The 20406-nt window shown below is 41.4% G+C and overlaps 1 protein-coding gene across 1 annotated transcript in view; it reads left to right on the top strand.

The window, feature by feature from the left end:
• Positions 1 to 20406, top strand: part of suclg2 (succinate-CoA ligase GDP-forming subunit beta) — a 102739-nt gene that overhangs the window by 22630 nt on the left and 59703 nt on the right. The window contains exons 2-4 of the mRNA XM_044349022.1: positions 722 to 863; positions 19175 to 19274; positions 20328 to 20406. The exon at positions 20328 to 20406 is cut by the window's right edge and continues 12 nt beyond it. Coding sequence (XP_044204957.1) covers positions 722 to 863; positions 19175 to 19274; positions 20328 to 20406 — 321 coding nt within the window. The remainder of the gene's footprint in view (positions 1 to 721; positions 864 to 19174; positions 19275 to 20327) is intronic.

Here is a 20406-nt window from a genome sequence, read left to right as displayed (position 1 = left end):
CAGATGTAACAGTGGATAACAGTTTAGGTCAGTTGCTAACTTAGTCAGCAACATAATGAAGTGTAATCCTGATGATATGTTAGTTTAATCTTCACTTGGTTTGGAAATACATGCAGTGAAACATCATTTAATGCTGAACCATAATTTACTTCGCAATCCTTGTTTTCACTTTACTTTAATGGCCTTTCTCTCCGTAATGACTCCCTTAAGATATTTCTTGTAAAAACATTTGCATGCATGCACACACGCCCATACGTACACTCACACACACCCATGTACACAGTAGTGTGTACTGGTGCAGAGGGAATCTAACTCCTCTAACACAGCCTTTGTCTCTCCATCGCATTAAAAAGCCAATTTTCCTTTTAATAACAACAGCTGGAGCTGACAGGCCCTGTGTCTGCTGATGGAGCAAACAGTTCCAGAGCTGTCCTGCAGCTTAGCCCTGGCTGACTGCCTCATTACAGGAAAAGGAAAGAGAGCGATTGCAGGAGGTGGGGAGACAAGGAAGAGGGAAGAGGAGAAAGGATGTAGCCTGTGCACTTTAGGGCAGGTTTTAGACATGTTTTGGTGTTGTATAATGTAAAACAGCTCAGGAGAGAGAGCACAGTGCTGGGAGAGACGTTGAGCTGAAGAGGAAAAATTGTTATCATTTAGCATGGTGACTTACAAGTCACATTCATACTCATTCTGCCTCCCTCCTTTCCTTTCTCTCTTCTAGTCCACCTGGTTGAGTCCAAGGAGATGGCTGAATCTACAAGAGTACCAGAGCAAAAAGCTGATGCAAGAGAGTGGTGTGGCTGTCCAACGCTTCTATGTGGCTGACACAGCTTCTGAGGCCCTGGAGGCTGCAAAGAGACTCAGTGAGTACACACACACACACACACACACACACACACACACACATATAGTTTACCTATTGTATGTCCACTCTACCACTGGGAAGGAAGCAGGCTTCCTTCTTAGGGCTGGGCATTGTTTGAATTGAATTGTTTGATACTGGTGTCAATAAGATATCTGAATTAAGAGAAATATTTACTTTGAGATATATGAAATATAATAGTATGAAATTGGAAAATGTATCATTTATGCTATATTACAAAATAGCTGAGAATGAGTGTAACTGATGGTGTCTGTTGCGGAGTAGCAACTATTTTAAACTGTTTTGAAATGACATGATTGGTAATCAAGGTCTTTTGATGACATATTGATGACACATAGTGCAGTTAACGTAGCAATGCAGCCTTTTTCTGGAGCAACACAGCAAATTCGTTGAAATAGCCAAGAAATCAGCTGTTGTTCCCTTAAGCCTGTGGCCACAACATAGCCTCACTCGACAATTATTCTCATGTTGTATAGATTTACATGTAAGCTGATTCTTTATTACTTAAATGTTGATAATGAGTCAGTTCCAGGGTTTTGTAAATTGTGATTTAGTTATAATTATTGTGTAATTGTACTGCTGTACACTGTGCAACCTTAACAGCCTTGTTTGTGCTGCATGGTTGTGGCCCTGCTACAGGACGTGCAAATGGCTGTGGTTAATCAGGGTTGAAGTTTTATCAAGTTTAATCGCGTCTTTATGTTGTTTGCGTATGTGTGGATGCCTGTGTTTTTTGAGCTTAATGGTTATGCCTGCTCAGTTTTTCATCACAGCACTCAACCGCACTAATTTGTTTCACAACCTCTCGTGTTCAATTCCTCACGCTTTGCATGTTTTTTGTTTTGTTTTTATTTATTTTTAATCCTTGGTTACAATTTGGATTATTGCCCCCACACACTCACACAACGCCATGCAAGGAAGTGACTGAAACTCTGATTTTATTCTTGTAGCACAAATCTTCACAAATACATTATACTCGCATGAACAAAGACGGTTTAACATACATTTGTATGCACCCACACATAGCTTTCTCTTTCTCATCCCCTACCTTCCCTGTTCTACTTTCTTCCCACACACCAAACTGCCCAACACATACACTGTATATTTCCACCCTCAGCTTTATATTTTATTCATTGTCCTCTCCAACTACAGCAATGGCTTTCTGATAGTGCATCCAGGTTGGTTGTCAGCCAGCGAGGTGCCACTCTTACCGCTGCCTTTGGATTCCAGCGCCTAGGGCGCTACTTTCAGGGGCCCTGGTTACGATTCAGACAAAGATAAAGTGAATAGGAGGAAGAGGATATATATTTTCATGACAGTACCTACAGTATATCGCTTTGTAAGAGAAGAAATGGAGAGCCTGAAAACTCAGGATGAAGGAGTAAGAAGGAAATAGATACCTTAATAAAATCCAGATGCTAACAATGCTAACTTTAGATGCTAATAAGTCAGAGAGCATTTGTCCATAGTTGTGACATAATTATGGAGCTATATCGAAGTTTTTCCTGCCAATGCTGGAAAAATGGCAATGCTAAAAATTGCATGATTGGGTTATTGAGCATTTCTATGTTGAACTGCAAAATGTGTGCAAAGGAAAAGATACTTCATACAAATGGTGGCTGAAAGTGATTTATTATTGCAGATTGTCCACTGCGGTAGAAGTAATTGCATGACTGCATTTGTGAAACATTTTTATTGGTTTCCTCGACCAATATTTCAAGATCAGTAGCAGGGAACTAACATTTTATTTTGTGCTGCATTGCTTTCCAGAAATGGACAAGACACATGTTATATAGCCCAGGATCAGGTCTTAATTAGCAGCAGTAAATTCAAATTAAATCAACTGCATCTATGACCACTTCATGAGTGGAAGTAAAACCCAGCTAAACAGAAAACATGCACCAATGCAAATTTTTGCAGCTTTGACAGTAATTCATGGTCCGCTTAGTAAATCAACCCCCTTTGTTCCCCCAGTGTACTTCAGATGGCCGGAGCTGCTTTATTTTCTTATCTCCATTTATTCAGTGAGATTTGGTCAGTGTGTGTGTGCGTGCGTGTATGTATTTCTCACACTTTTTGTAACATGTAACGATCGCTGGCTCACTATTAAAGCCTGCAAACAAGCACCCACCAACGGTTCAATTCTTCAAATACACACCGTGTCTTTTTATACTCTTACATGAGTGTGTTCAGCTCACTTTTGGGCCATGTTAGGTCATACATGATTGTGATAGAGAGTGAGAGAAAAAAAGGGAGATCAGTAACCTCTTTAGTTAAGATCTGTTGAGCTGAAATGCAAACTGAGACTGCCAAGCTCTGACTCCCACAGGAGCTCTGTTTCATGGCTTTCCACTGTAGAGGACACAGAGTACAGCTCTGTACAGGGGATGCAGGTGGTTGGGGTATCTGAGCTGACGGGGCGCGACTCAAATGGATTTCTGTGTGGTGCTGATATCCTGCTATGAGTCCTTGGTTCCCTGCTTACACAATAGAATGAACCACTCAAGTGTGGAAGCACAGACATAGAAGAATGACATGCGTAGCGTAAGCTTACCCATATGAGCACGCAGACATACAGGCATTCATACGTACATGCACAGCAACCAGTATTCTCCTCTCAGCTACACTCACTTAACCATGAAGTGGTTAAGTTGACAGTTCAATTGCAGCTGTGCTGTATAGAAACTCCTCTCACTCCTCATGTACTAAAGAGTGGTCCAACTCTCCTAAAGTGGACACAGATTGATTTGTTCTATTACTGCTGAGGCCAAATAGCTTAAAATCTTTCTCCTTCACTATCAAAACATAAACTCAGAAGAAATCCGACATGGACCATTGATTCCCTTTAACTTGAATGACAACTCTTAGGGGAGAGTTAACATTGTGGCAGATGGGTGACTCATAACCAGCTAATGGCTCATGGAAAGTAGCGTTTGATTTCTAAGGCCCCATACTGGGTGAGCCATGCAGGGAGTTATCAGAAAGTCCAAACTTTTTGTAATATGTGCTCAACTGGGACACAGTGGGGATGGCACAGTACCTCCTGTTGTCTGTCAGAAATTAATGACCCAGATCCATCAGTCGCATATGAGTTTGTAATGTGACAGCACAAGCAGGACTGTAGGTTTGAAAAATAAACTTTTGCACATTGAAGTTGCATACTAATATGGAAATGTCTAGATTAAAAAAAAAAAAAAGTTTATAAGAGTTTAAAGATCCTTATACTTTTTTAAGTAAGTTTGCATATTTGTGTATATATTTCCTTACTCTCACCAAATTTTAGGCATTCATGTATGGATTTATCTTCTTTTGGTATTAAGTCATCACCATATTTATTGATGCTGCCAAAAATGTGCTAAGCAGGAGTAAATGGGAATAGTACAAGTAAATGTCTCTCTGGCAGAATGAATAATTGATGTGTGTAATGCAATGCTACTATGGCATGCTGCAGTCGAGTTTCAGCAGCATTTCTATTTCCAAACTTCCTAAAATGTGACCTAAAAGAGCTAAGAAAAAAATCAACCAACAAATATTTGTGGTAGTATCTCAACACTCAGCCTGTTAAAAATATATATGACAGAGGATCTGTCATGATCACGTTTCACTCAGTGCTTCATTAGGCTCATGAAACAATCAAGGACTTAAAAAAAATATCATCAGTGGTAGCACTAAGGAGCAGTGTTTTTACATGTGGGTTCCTGTTTTGTTTGTTGGACCCAAATGCATAGGCGTGTGCACATGGGTGATGCGATACACATTCCTGCTAATGGTTTCACACTATTCCACTGATCCACAGGTGGCAGTAATGCACTAAGAAACGCCAGAGTGCGCCATCGAAGGCAGTGAAGAAGATCACTCGAGCACATCACCCGAAATTTTTGTGTCACTTCAGGAATCACAACCCAATCTTTAAAAATTGGAAGATGATGTCATCTTTGGCAGATCCCCTTCTGAATTGTTTAAATATTATAAATAATTATTGATGATGTTCAGCACCAGTCAATGTAAGACTGACCTTCCTTTCCTTAAGCAGTGATATGAGCACACCTATATGTATATACAGATATATATATATATATATATATATATATATATATACAGTATATGTATGCAGGTTTTTCACAAAGGCTTGGTTGCTATCTAGCACTTTTTAGATATCAAAGCAACTCCAGTAATGAATATAGATTTCATGTTTGCCTTCTAAGCAGATATGCAGGGCCATGCACACAGATATACACACACACATACACATACCTGTACACTGCTACAGCCAAAGAGAATGTGATTATGCAGTCCACTTTGTGTGTCGCCACCCGCTTGACAGATGCATCTATTGAGCAAATCTTGATGGATTTTCAGTCTGACTTCTAAATCAAAACCACATTTTCTCTCCCCTTACTTGCTGTAAGAGCCCTTCATGTCTGCCATGCCTCCTAACTCGCCCAGCAATCGCTCATTGAAAAAGCGGCAATGGAAGAAAACATTGCTTCGGATTCTTATCTTCACCGCATGGTGAGCTTGTGCGATGAATGGGGGCAGCATACACTCCGGTATATGTACACCTCATATCAGATGAATTAGGAATATTTTTTCCTTCTCTGCCATTGTCATCTCCCTGACATACCTTTGACAAATTGTGTTGCGATCGTATTTTCTGTATCTTTCTGTTTTTGTTTTCACTTTCTAAAGTTACCTTAATTTCTCTCACACCTCATTCACCTCCATCTACCTCCGCTGCTCTTCTTCACTTTTTTTCTGTTTAACACAGCCTCACTGCCAGAATGACAATTAACAGTCATTTTAATTTATTTCATTTGGCTATGAATATTCAGCGTAAACAGAGCAGTTTTTATGCATGGCTGTCAAATCTCATGTGTGCTTATTAGAGGGATATTTAGTTTGATATGTTGGCTTACTGCATAATATTGAGCTACCTTGACATTAGCCAACTCTTTGATGAGGCAGGTGTGTGTGTGTGTGTGTGTATACAGGCATGCATATTTGGTTATGCTTGTGCTATTTGTGATGGTGTGAGGGAGAGGGAAAGAAAGAGACCTATAGGATCTGCTCAACACGTCTCCAACAGTTTCAGTCTGCCGCGCGTTGCTGTCTTAAGTCGACAGGCTTGAAAATACTCACATATTTAGTTGGCTGAGGTTAATATCAGTTCTTACATCTAAAATGTTTTATCAGCCGTGCTCTGTATGTGTTTTATCTTTTCCAGAAAGGAGAGAGGCTCTTTTTTTTGGTTACTGGAAATCTTTAAATCTGGAAATCTTCCTTAAAGTCAAGTCAATGAGGCTCAAACTGTGTCTCAGATGGTGTGTAAATAAAAGTAGCTCAAGGCCAAGAACACTGTTTTTGTGTGTATTTTAAAGTGATTGTTTTCAATCTGCTCATTTAGTTGCCTGCTGTCTGTGGCAGCTCCGACCCCCTCTATGCCTCTGGCCTGTGATCTGCAAATTGAGACAGATCTCACTGTAAACCAGGAGCTAGTATCGTTCCACACAATACTGCCTTCAAGTGTATTGTGGCAATTTTGCTTTAGCGTTGATGCTAGTCTTCACAGAAAGACCTAAGCATTATTAAATTAAATCTTGTACGCCTGTTTACTGTAGATGATTTCAATATTATAGTGTGTTTGATTCATTGTTTGCCAGCTTCAAAAGATCTAGCACCCTCATTGCTGAATGTGTGGATGGTTTTGATGGGGTCTAATGTTGGATTCTGAATAAAATGTGTGTATTATATTGTAATTACATGTTTCATAAAAAAAAAAAATCATAAGTGCATTCAGTCTTGACTTCAAAAAATAATTATTACTTGCTTATTCATCCGGCTCAGAGTCAAAGGCTGCCTAGTGTACCGCATCTGTTGTAAGGAAAGGGTGAGAAAATTGCAACAACCCAATCTGCAACATAATGGCTGGCTAATGGCTGATGGGTGAGATAATTTGATCTCCCCTTTCATGGAATTCAGTGGTATGGGTTTCCCATTGTGCACTGAGGTGAAGAAGAGACTCCCTCCTCTGCATCGTCTGCTGGATGGACTCCCAGACACATCCACTGTGTTTCCCCATCACCAACAGTGTAGAAAGACATGGAATATACCAGGCACAGAGCCAAGGGCATGCTGCAAGGATCCAGTGGCGTAGAGGGCCAGGTTAGCTGTACATGTGATGTAAAATCCTGCATAATTGTGGTTTGGTGTAAAGAGGAAGGTACTATATGTTTTTTCCAATGCTGTCGTTACTGCAGGTAGAGGAACAGTGTTCATGGCAGGCACCTGCACTTCAATGTATTTTTCAGTTGCAGTTCTCTTTTGTATGGCTGTATATGCCTGCCGTTGACCAGAAACGAATGGTCGATCGCTATGTGTGCAATGCATTAATATGCAATCTAGTACATCAATGCCTTTATGCCACTGTGAAAATATGTGAGGAAGGTTTAAAAAAAACGTATGCATAAATAACACTTTAAGTGAGTGTGACATATACGATTGTGCAGGAAAAAATAACTGCTGGATCCCTAATATCAGTCTGAGTGTTTGCTTCAATTTAGAAAATATGTGGTTCTCAGTGGTGGTGATACATCTGAATAGTTCGTTAGTAGGAGTGTGATATAGAAGACTTTGTCTGTTTTTTCTACCCACATTGTGTCATTATAATGTGGGTAGTTGCCTGTACTCAGAGCTCCCCACTCATTTCGTGTCACCCGGTGGACTTTGGAGATCTGCCTTATTCTATAAACTATGTTTCCTCATTTTCTGTAGTGGTGCTTTCAAGGACTGTCAAATGTAGGTCTCCCAAAACACTCCATCTGCCATGTTACACTGAAAAGCAGACACTAAAATATCATACTACTAAATACTTTAAGATATCATAATTGGAAGAAAACTAGTTTCATGATACAAGGCAGAATATGGCGCTGTGGAATCAGACACAACAGTGTGTGGAGGAGGAGGAAGAGACCACCGCAGCCTGACACACAAACTTAAGCTGCTGAGTTTCTCTGTGATTCCTCAGGTGGACAGAAATGCTGAATCTAACACAAAAAAAAACCAACTAGCTTTACAATATAATGTCAGAGCAGAGATTGGGCGCTACTGTTACAACTGAGGCCAAATAACATTGCTGTGGAATCAGACTTAACAACGTATGGAAGAGAAAGAGACCACGGCAGCTGTAACAGTGGCAGCTGAAAGAGAGGTGCTGCAGCCGGGGTAGCCTTGCAGCATCGACCGGTGACCAGTGAGGATTATCAGAAAGAATGGAGACGGGCTGAAAACTCGGTGCTGCAACAATGTTTTTGGTGCTTTTTGGTGCTTGTTGTGCAAAATAGGTAAAAGAAACAGTGTTTTCTTACAGTTTTTCACCCCTTCATCCACAATTGTTTCCTAAAACAAGCTGAAATGAAGACAGCAGACTTTGAGGTTTTTTTTTGACTGTCCACCAGCACAGGCAGCTCTGGCAGCATTCAGGCTTGTGTGCAACTCTCTGTAAGTTTACATTGATCCACATAACTGACTCCAGCGCGCCTAAGTGTTATGATCCTTGCACACCGGTACGATATATCCAGACTCAATGAGGAAAAATGGTTTTTAAATGAAAATAAGCCTCAGTAAAGAGATATAATACTTTGCCTCTGCTAACCGGCTGCTCTGCTGGAAAAACGTACTCGCCCTCTCCGTTCTGTAAACACACCATCAGTAGCTGATTGGACGGTACCGTGCTCAATGCATTCTGGTTGTTGAAGGATTCCCCCTTAAAGAGCGATCTACAGCATTTTCTCAGTTTTCTCGAGTCATATGACACCAATTTCAAAAATAATTGCACATTTCTACTACATAGGTGACCTAGTTTTAAGAAATCATCATATTCACAGTGGTGAATTTTCCATTTAAGTCACGGAAGATATGGCATAACACACAAGCTCACACACGGTGTGCCTCCACATTGTTGCTGGTTATATCAACGGTTCCGCTTTCTCTGGCAGGGTGCAGAGAAGCGTTTACACCTCCGACTGGGCATGGCACCGGCATATGAAATCATCTAGAGAGTACCATATGTTTCTCCACCAACCCAACACACTGCCTAGTCTGCACCATCTGTCACAGAAACACTCCTCCTCACCATGGACATCACCACGAGTTGCTCTGAGGACCTTCTTATCCATGTGTGACATTTGCATCTCACCCGAGTCGTCCCTCATAGTCACCTCTCCCCTATCCTGACTGGCCTGTGTGCAAGTCAGAATGAGGAGCTATGCTTTCTCAGTTCATTTTCCTCATCTCTGCTTTTGTTTTAATATGCTGTCTCCATATTAGAGGATTGAGAGGTGTTGTTGTCTTTATTAATTCCAAATGGAAGAAACTAAGGAGCCATGCTCAATGGATATTCCATCTGAATAGTTATGTGTGGTAGAATCATGAATAAAGGTTCTCCTGTTTGCTATTTGTTTAAAAGCCAACTGCACCAATTACCACAACAAGGAATCTGAAGTCACTTGTTAGCTTGTCGCTTTAGAGAGGCTGCAGTGAGAGGATCACAGTGAATGAATGGGACAATGTCAATTCTACAACATAGTTGAGGATAAGTAGGCTGAATTAAAACAAGTGCAAATGCATTCTCATTCATTTGAACTTGATTAAAAAGTGACTGAAGTAAGTGAGCTTTTACTGTTGCAATAGACAGCTGCTCATCTAACATGCATAAGCATGACAAAATGCAACCTAATGCAGATTTCACACTAAACAATTTTAGCCCTGATTTTCCACTTGCCCTCAGTTTTTGCAGATCGCTGATAAAAGCCCCAGGTCAGAGGCAAATCTGTGTTCACTTGGCGCTGGATCGCTATGCGCGAACTGTTGAAAGACGTAATCCGAGAACTTGCCGATGCCTTTCAGACGCCTGAAAGATATCAAGCAGGCTAAACATCTGGCCCTCTCAGAGAGTCCTGTAGTGTGTAAAGTATTGTGACTGGCAATGAGGGCGACAACGAGCTACAGCCAATGAGAGCTTCTTGTGTGTGTTTTTGTGACAAAACATAGTTTGGAGAGCAGACAGACTCGTCTGGGATTCCTCCTGGGGAAAGATCTTGTAATGTGTCACCCCCATTCACCAATCAGTCATGTAGTGTCCAAACCACAGTGACTTTAAGATTCCCGATTACAAGACAGAAAGACGTGTAGTGTGAACAGTACAGCAATCTGACGACTTTGAAAGTCATGTAGTGTGTCCGTGGCATAACAGGTTTTTAAATGATAATCATTTATGATCAAATAAAGTGATTTTTCTAGTTTTTCTAAGGTAAAATGCCTACGAAACGCCACTTTACGTGTGGTTGTTAATTTCTTTGGTTTAAGATGTGCAGTGTATCGGGTCACAAATCAACAAGAGATTCTGAAGCCATGTCGTGGGTGTTGAGTAGTGATATGCCTCTGCAGCACATCAGCATTACTCATGCTTCATTTCCTCTGTGTTTCATTGTGTCCCAACACTTGCTCAGTGATAGAGCCATTATCTGGATAATACTGGCCCTAAATTGCATGTTTTATTAAGACTATTCCATGCGTCATCGAACAGTGAATGCAATGATTTTTTTTCCCTATTGCTCTCTCTCTCGCTGCCTTTTCTCTGTGTTGACTCCAGTTCAGTTCAATGTTTTGCCCAGCTAGATTTGAAAAGAAGTGTTGTATAAGGGCGAGGTCCCTTGTCATCAAATTCTGTTATGCTCAGCTCTCCATGTGTGATACCAAACCAGTCTCATAAATGACTAAGAAAATTTTTCGACAAACCTAACATTTTAATAGTCCGTGGAATGGAAGATAAAAAACCTCACAGGGGTGCTATAAACCTTATGGACAGATGGGGCCCACTTCCTTTTCAACTAGGGACAGACAAATATATTATTGTTAAAACATGGACCATGCCCAGACCTCTCCTTACTGCACATCCCCTCCCTTCCCACTCACACTGTCCCCACTGGAGCCGCCTCGTGCACTTCAACACTTCAAGTGCCTTTTAAGACCACTTTCATCTTCCCCCTTCAGAAAATGAGGCAGAGTCTCTGGTGAAAAGCGCTGACAGTAGCAGTTAGTGCTCAGTAGAGTTGGCTCAACCATAGCCCTTTCACTTCTGTCTTTGTCTCAAGTACTGAGGGATGAGACGACCCTCTTAGAGCTTTGTGCGTTTGTGTGCGAATGTACACCAGCTGGAGCCCATGTCATGTCCTCTCCATGTTGGTCTACTGGACAGAGGCCACTAAGACAGCTGTTCATCTATTCAGGCAACTGATCTTACAATAATTGGTTCTTGAACTTCAAAAGAATAGGCAGCCTCAGTCTTATGGGATATTGCAGTGGTATTGTCGCCAGCCCTTAAGGTGCTTTCCATCAGCGAGTGATGGTACAGTAGCCCGTCAATGGTTGCAAAAGTGAAAAGAGAGAAGGTCTGTTTAATGATGCTCATTTCAAATGGGCAAGCTTCTGAGTCACTCTAGGAGGAGAGAAGTTAACTGAAAACATGAGAACCAAATGAACTCATATGTGTACACAACTATGTGGACAAGATAAGTTAGCTAGCTCTATTTATAATAAGGTTACGTACAACAGCACCAGTTGTGGCTGCAAAACAAATGTCCTCGATGGGGGCCTAATAATGTTAAAGATATATAATACATTATATATAAAGTAAACTTGGAGTACTGCCCTGGATTTAGTGTAATGCTGGTATTTTCACTTGACGTACTCACCTGAAGATCCATCTCCCCTGCAGTGGTTTGTCAGCCAATTTCTTCTTTAATATTATCTTAAGAGTAGCATCTTCTGTTGCTGCACAGTGCATCAACCTACAACCTGTGTTGTGCTGCTGCTGATGTGTGGGTTCACATAGTAGAAATTGGGGGCAGCTGTTTCCCTGTGCGTGGTATGCCGCTTCTGTGTTTTGAGTTTACAGTCAAACACCAAGCAATACCAACCCCTGCACATGCATATGTGTCGTTATATTTGACGCATTGCTCGTCTTTGAAGCACCCTTGCGCAACAATGCACTGTGCATTATGACATCAATCCAAGAGAAAATAATACAATAAACAGATTTTTGATCTCTTGGTCTGTTAACAGGTCCATCAACATACGAACTTTCATGTGAGTAAGGCATGCATTTGGATTTGGCTGATTCAAGTCTGGAGGCTTTTTCTCCCACTTATACTGAGACGACTTCTTTCTACACTACTGGCATTTGGTCACTAAACACCATTTTGTGTTTGACCACTTTGTACTCAGTACATACTCGGTCCTCTATCTTTGTCTTTGTGTCAACTGTACACTGCAAATGTACTTCTTGCAAAAGGAAAAGTTGCATAATTACAGAATAATAAGTTGTTTGAATTCACACTGCTGCTCCTTGTTCATTTGTGAGGAATATTTGGCTATTGTCATTGAAGTGTATATATACTGGTCTGGTCCACGTACGCTCAGTAAGGAAATTCACTTGACAAATTTACAACCATTAACCATGCTGCTGCTGTTTACGTGGCCAGAGTTTGAAACAAGTATTATGTTAATAACTAATACTTAAATGGGTTGAGGTTCATTTACATAGCTATTAACTGGTATTGTCAAGTCAAAACAACATTGCTCTTTCTTCAGCATTTTACCCACACACTCTGACTTTTCCCTTCTCTTTTTTTTTTTTAACTCTCTCATCTCTTATCTCTTCCCCGCTCCCTCGATTTGTTCACTCAGTCACTTTTTCCCTTTCATTCTCCTTTAACTTCAGTCTGTTATTGCTCTCTCTTTTTTATTCACTGTGTCGCTTCCTCTGTCTTTGAATGTATTGCCGAACACCACTCAATTTATGCCCCATCCCTCTATAAAATAAGGGTAGTACTACAGCAGTACCTTAGTGTCCTGGTTCGCCACTTTATTCACATTGTAGGGGAAATAAATGAGTGCTGGGAGGTAGTTGGAGTGAGCTGCAGGTATCTCTGCCTCAGCACCCCACTCCCTGCTGGGCCTCTGCTGATGGACGGAACAGCTTCGGTACCGTCAGAGAGCTGGTCTGTCACACAGGGAGACAGATGTTAGTCTGCAGTTCTCCTGTCTCCACTTCCTGCCACTATAATACACACCTACATATAATACACACGGGCACAGCAGCCCACTGACACTACACCAGCTTCATTCAGAAACATGTTTTAGACTGTATGATAACTGCAAACATTTGCATATTTTATATATGCAGAAATTTTGAGAATCTGCAAACATGCACTGAAGCACACAGTGAGAAAAAGAGCTCAGACACAGACACAGACACGTATCCCCGCCCAGACACACAGTACTCTGACCTTTCTGAGGACCTGTTGTCATCCCATACATTAGCTGGCTCGTAGTTCTCTCGTTTGTTAAGAAAAAGCCATGCATCTGAAATTGTCTTAACAGCTGTAAATAGGCTTTGCAGGGTAAAGCAGCCTGTCTCTCAAAGAGCTGATTTCTGTAAGCTGCTTAGTGTTTCTACCTCCTCATTACGCACCCTAACCTATTCATGTCGTGGGTGAGACGTGGAATTATTTCTCACACATCCTTTCTATCGTATTAGGATGATACTAATGTGCCAGTAGAAGTGAGCATGTAGCCTATTATTTGTTGTCAGGGTCTTTTTGCATAAACGCAGGCAACCTCGTAGTGTTGGTGTGAGTTGGAGTTGAGAGTTTAGTCAGATTCAGAAATGGGAATCACACCTGTGGAGTTAAATGTAGGAACACCATTGTGCTTCTCTTGTAGGTTGCTCCAACCATTAGACACGCTTTTGTATTTATTTTTCATGCTGAACTGAAACTGTGCAGTCAATATTGAGAAGCGAGCAGCTCATGGAGCTACTCATTTGTTTATACTGTTGGTCATTTATTTAAACAATTTTTATGGAGATTTTCTGAAGCGCTCTGTTGTCTGCAACCCAGAGTCAGCATTGTTCTAGTTAACTGTCTCATGATGTGGTTTGATACAAGCAAATGTCTTTGCTGAGGCTTCGTTCTGAAACAAATAATTCTCCATACAGATGCCCTCTTTCTCATTTAGCACCCATCATTCCACAACACCATTATCATTACCGTCACCCCTCTGGTTGTATGGCAATGAAAAACTCTCAGCCAGGGGTTTGAACTGCACCTCTCTGTCACTGAGAGGAGACCGGGGCCATCTCAGGATGTCATTAGAAGTCCTATCTATGTCTGAAAGCCAGGTGGACTTGTCCTCTAATGAGGACTCAGCCGTCATGCAAGTGGTGACTGGAGGAGGTGTCACACAGTGGTGCCACAGTCGGTCCAGGATGCCAATATTCTCCTCCACTGAGTAGCACTGAGATGGCATCATTAGAGGGAGAGACGGATATAGGCACGGTGGGCTTAACCAGACAAGACAGTGAGATGGTAATGATTTATTTAGTTGTAGTAAACAAAGAGGTCAAATTGTTATCTTTGACTTTTATTTTGTCCAAATCTGTGTTTGCCCCTTGTTATACAAGTCCCAGCATTTGGTCTCGCAGACATGCCAGTAGCAAGAGAACTTTGCGATGCATGGTTAGGATTTGTCAATGTTCGTTATGCCTTGACACCAAGGACAGCTGTGGCTGGAGGCATTACGTTTTTGGGTTGTCTGCCTGTCCATCCGGCCCATTCTCGTGAATGCGATATCTCAGGAACGCCTTGAAGGACTTTCTTCAAATTTGGCAAAAATGTCCACTTGGACTCAAGGATGAACTGAACAGAATTTGGTGGTCAAAGGTCAAGGTCACTGTGACCTCACAAAACATGTTTTTGGCCATAACTCAATAATTCATATGTTAATTATGACAAAGTTTTACACAAATATCTAATGAAAATGAAATGATGAAGTGATGACATTTTATATCAACAAGGTTTGAAGGTCAACTTTACTGTGACACCATAATGTTCTGCAAAGACACTGTTCACCTTGGCTACACACAGCTAGCATTGTTAGCACAGCTTTGCTATGCTAACAATGCTAACCATGCAAACTAGCTGCTAGCCGCTGTTCAAAACACAAGCTGCTCTCAGACTACTGGAAGCTGGAAGCAGCCCAGCCAGGTTTTTCCGGGTTATTGGTGAGATCTGCAACGTTAGCCTGGTGCAGCCTAACTCCTCCACCTTGTCTTTGGTGTCCAGTTCAGTCAAAGTTTGTCAAATGCCAGTTCAGTTGGTTCACATAAAATCAATCCGTTTCAAGCTCGTAGACTGGACCGGATTGGCAAAACCAGAAACTGACTAAACCCTATTAATACCTTTTTATTAAATTCCCTCAAAGTCTTCACTATATGAGTCTGGACAGACATGGATGTAAACTGCAACTTGACCCCTTGGCAGAAGCATACAACCGCGAGGTGGTATTTATAGTTGACCTTTTAACTTCAGCTGAACAGGCAAACATATTTAGCTTTAAGAATTTCAAGGCCATTATATGTCGTGATAGATGAAAAAATGTGGGTTTTATTTTCTTATCTTTCCTTTTGGTTCACCTGCCATAGCTGCATGAGTGGAGATCCATTTTCTGTCTGACCTTTTTGCAGTCTAGCAGGACTGGAAATGCTAAAAGTTTATGGAAAGCTGAACTTGTCCAAGATAATATCAGCTTTACTGCTGTGGTTAAATGAAACCATCACAGACAAAATCTAAACATTCAACATGACCTGTTCCATTTACTGGCACTGCCAGTGCCAGTGTGTAATTAAAACATAATGTGGTGGCAAAGCTATTACACTGAACATTGTACAGAAGTAAGCACTGGCCTAATTTGACCTTTCTATACATGTGCTAGTGATAGGCACATATTCTCTTTTCTGCTCATGCAATTAGTAAAGCTTATCAGATAGTCGCTCTGTTTTAAGTCATTAATGTCCTGCATTGCCAGTGGTAGTTTTTTGATACAGTAGGTTATGAGTTCATTGTTCCCAACATCAGTGAGCCATGTATGTGACATAGCAAAGAGCCCTGTGGCTAAGTGAGTCAAAAAGCCAGAGCTGCTCCAATGGCTTTCTGTAGCTATCAATATGCAGTTGACAGCATAATTGAGGTTATTTAAAGACGTGTCATGTGCCACTAGATGGAAGCAAATGGAAACATAGATTGTTATTTCTACTTGTAGTACTTGAATACCTCTGGATTATAGTTATATAATTTATCTTTCAGATTCTGGTAACTAATTCCAAAAAAATACTGGGAGAAGAATAATTACGCCTACAATATTTGTTTTAACAGTCCTGTAGACTGACATTTAAGACCTTTATTTTTTCTGAAGACTAATTTCCACTTGTTTGGCAGCAATCAACACACTCTAGCATCGTAACCTGGAGGTGTACTGTCATGATGAGCACAGACGCTGAAGGTTGAGAGGTCTTTCGTTTTTTTTTCCCCCCTTCCCTCTAGTGTTAATGGCATTTATCAGTAGCAAGGGTTAGACTCTCGGTGGTGTTTGATTGTGGCTATGCACGCTTGTGTTTGTTTACTCCTCTCCCAAGAGTTTGATTAGTTGTCTCCATTTAGCTGCCATACTACTTTCATTAAAGCACACATGCAAGCTGGGGAGGAATGTCCTGATCTTTTTCTCGATTCATGCAGATGGTAGCCACATCTTACTCTCAATGGATTGGTGCGCAGCCTACATCTGTCCCTCACCAGCCAGCATCCCCCTTATGGCACAGCCCCGAAGGCTTAATTAAATATCAGACCAAAGCTAGCTCTACTGCTGGCCACCCATAGGCTACATGGAAAAGGAGGAGGGAATGGGAGAACAGGCCTTTTTAAAAATGCACAGAAAGGAGGAGGGTGAAAGAGACACTGATTGTTGAAGTAACATCCCCTTTGCTGCTGTCACTGGCAAGCAGACTGGGCGTTGATTTGCACTCATTACTGGGAAATGAGTAAGGCCTGAGGATGATGACCGCATTACTCCGATTGCATGTGATGTGATCGGAGATGTTGTGCAATGTTAATCTCCTCCCCTGTGTCCCCAAGATATACAAAATAAATGGAGATTAAAATCTTTCTCTGCATCTTCACAGTGGGCCATATATGACACAAATGGAAGTGGAGAATTGATTATGCAACCCCCAAGAAGAAAAAGGTTTTTCATTCAACTAATAACCAAACCCTTTCCTGCAGGAGGTATTTCTAATGATCATGGCTGCACAAATAAAGAAATCATTTGATGTATCTAGTGCATCAATACTCTGTGTGTTGCACACTCACAGTAATGAGAACTTACATTTAAGGAAGCGTCTTGGAAAGAATATTGCTGTCTGATAGGACATATTCTGAATTCGATCTGCGTCAGCATTCATTAGTATGACCTCTCAGTTTACAGATTTAATATTGCATTTTCAACTGTATGAACACCTTGAGCTCTGACTCTCCAACACCGCTCACCGGTGTCTTTACCGATTAACATCAGACATGTGCCCTTCTTTCCCCTTGTTCATCATAGTGTCTAGGTTGAACATAAAAGCATGACTTGTCTCTGATTTTACATACTACTCTCCCTTTCCCGTCCACTCCCCACTCTGCTCTGCACTCATTAGGAACCAACCTTTATCTGAGTGTTAGAGGCCATCTCATGTCTGTCATACTACCAGATAATGGTTGCCCTGCTCTTTAACATGTTCACTTTACCATGTTCACTGTGATCTTTGAGGACATCATTATCCTCTCCATGTATTTCAGAAGAGAGTGGCGTTTCAATGTAACCAGAGAATTTTGTATGATTCTACTGAGATTTTTTTTCTGTCAGAATGTTTTGTTTTTTTGTTCATCATACGTTCTTTGAGACACAGCTTGCCTACATTTATCAGATTATATCTTCTGTTCCTCCCATTTGGTCTCCCATTTACAAAGTTTCCTCTCATAATCAGCACATGACTCCTTCAGTGCCCATTCTTAATCGCTGATATTGCTACAATATCTGGTTGTGTGCTATATAATAAGCTGGTTTGCTATCAATTACTAGTGCAGCAGGAATGAACACCTGCCTCGTTTTCACCCCATTACCTTCCCTGGCATATTACATGCCTTTTAATGTATTTAATATACCTTCACTTTAAAATCATATCTTGCTTTTTTAAGGTCCTCATCATGTGTCAGTACTCTTACCTTTCTCTACACCTCCAACAATAGTCTCCCTGTTGGGCTACGTCTTTGTTCTTCTACTTGTTCCTTTTTTTCCTCTTTAAAGCAAAAGTCATTTTCTCTGTGCCGTCCCTCTCCGCTGCACATGCCCGCGGGACACTCTATTTCATCTTGCTTTGAACTCTTTTTAATTTTGCGCAGTAGCAGTTTTTTATTAACATATTTATTCATTTATGACTCCTCTCAAAGCCCTTTGCATATGAGCACACCTTTATTCTCTCGTTCTCTCTTTCTCCCCTCACAGCTCCCAACTCTCCACAGAGAACGGGTCTTAATGCAGTGTTAGTTTAATCCTTGCCACCCTGTCACAGGCTATTTTCTTGGGGTCCTTTTCTTACTACAGCAGCAGAAAGTGCAGCCAGAGGTTTTTAGCTCTCTCGGCTCACCAGCTCCTGCTAGACGTTCTCCACCCTGCCCGTAGAGCTACGCTTTTCACGCTGGCAAGGTAGGAGCTTGTCTCCAGACCCCAAGGTCAAGGTGTCTTTCTAGCCATCGCACGGCTGATCATCCCCTTCCACTCTCCCTTCCACGTACTTCCCACCCTGATGGCAGCCACCTGTCAATGGCTGAACTCCCCCACCTAGATAATAATAACCTAGCTAGAGACCATCTTTCATCAAATGCCCTCACTCCATTAGAATAGGAAGATTGTGGGCAGGATGCTGAACAGACAGCTGAGAGGCCTCCTCCTGATGTGCAAGTTCTTGAAAGGTGGCGGTGACAGCAAAGGGGATGCAGGGTGGTTACATAATTGGAGCAAGGTCACAGGAAGTTTTGCCAATAGTTGTGCAGTTTTTTTATTCCCCTTCTTGGACTGAGAATGCTAGTGGATGCCAGTCATAAGGAAATACACACACATGAAACTGTATAAGTCCATATGGTATTTAGAAGGTATACTTTAAAGACCATTTTATGTCCATTTTCACTATGGGAAGAATCTAACATTCTTCCCTCAATCAGATGGAAAGATAAGAGGCAGACTCAAGGGGGCCTTCAAGGTGCAGAGTTTATATCTTTAGCGCTCCGCCTCTCTTTCCTTGTCTTTCTTTCCCTCCTTTTGTCTCTCTCACTCTATCCGTCTCTCTCTGTCTTTCAGATGCCAAAGAGATCGTCCTGAAAGCTCAGATTCTGGCTGGTGGCAGAGGCAAGGGTGTGTTCGACAGCGGCCTTAAAGGTGGAGTGCACCTAACTAAGGAGTAAGTATGCCCTTATGCGCATTTTATACTGTGAGTGAAAGTAGGAGATTCATATTATTTTCTCCTACGACAGCGGCTTTTAAAATGAAGAGGCTCAAAGAGCTCTCTGAAGATGCTCCCTAGGCACAAAGACACAGTCAGGATTGCTTTTGCTGCAAATAAACTGTTTTTCTTTCTTCCAGTGTCTAATTTACGTACAACTACCCTCAATTAAATGTTGAAAAGGGGATTTTAAAGACGTCAGAAGTGTTATGCACCACATACTGAGTTTTCCTCTCTCAGGTTGATTAGGTTTTGTGCTGCCACTGAGGTTTATTTTGTTCTAGCTTAGCATTACAAAGTGTGATGAGAGTATTCCTCCAATGAAGGCTCACACTGAAATTTTCTGCAATTTTCAAAAGGCTGAACAACAACTTGAAAGAGCTTTTCTTTGCTCTTTCAAGTACATGTTTTCATGTACTAAACTATGTGCTATCTTTGTAGTAAAGGTACCTACCACTTACTGCCGCCTTTAAGGCAAAGAGGTGATTTATGACAATTGTCCCAGACATGTATCATCGTCACCCTACTTCAGGGTTTCGGAATGGCTGGGAACTTTTTCAAAGTGAGATATGCTGAAGTTCATTGTCCCCAGACAATGACATGAGCACACAGTTCACCTTCCTCCCATCTATCAAAGGATGAGTACAACCCCTGGCTTCATTTGTATTCACTTACAAAACCAGAGCAGGTTTACAGAACAGGCTGCTTTTAAACAGGGAGAATAAGTAGAGGTTCATCCACACCAATGTGTAGATCTACCTAAGTGTCTCCAAATGCTGTGCTTTGTCAGAATATGTTACATTAATGCCCAGAAAGTGCTCCGGCATATCTCTCTTCAACTGAACAATGCCCTGGAGAGATACTTAGTACTTATTTATCTTCAGTTCACCTGCTTCTTTTTATCCTTCAATTTGTAAATATATGTTTTTCCATGATGTTTTTTTTTTCTTTTAAATTAGGAGTGTTGTTTAAAAAAATGATACAGTTGAACCAATAACTTCCCTCCTCTAGCCCTGCAGTAGTTGGTGAGCTGGCCAATAAGATGCTGGGTTTCAACCTGACTACCAAGCAGACACCTAAAGATGGAGTG

The sequence above is a fragment of the Thunnus albacares genome, chromosome 4 (genome assembly GCF_914725855.1).
Source record: "Thunnus albacares chromosome 4, fThuAlb1.1, whole genome shotgun sequence".
NCBI classification, from domain to species: Eukaryota; Metazoa; Chordata; class Actinopteri; order Scombriformes; family Scombridae; genus Thunnus; species Thunnus albacares.
Note: the sequence above shows the minus strand (reverse complement) of the source record. Positions and strands in the feature narration are given on the sequence as shown.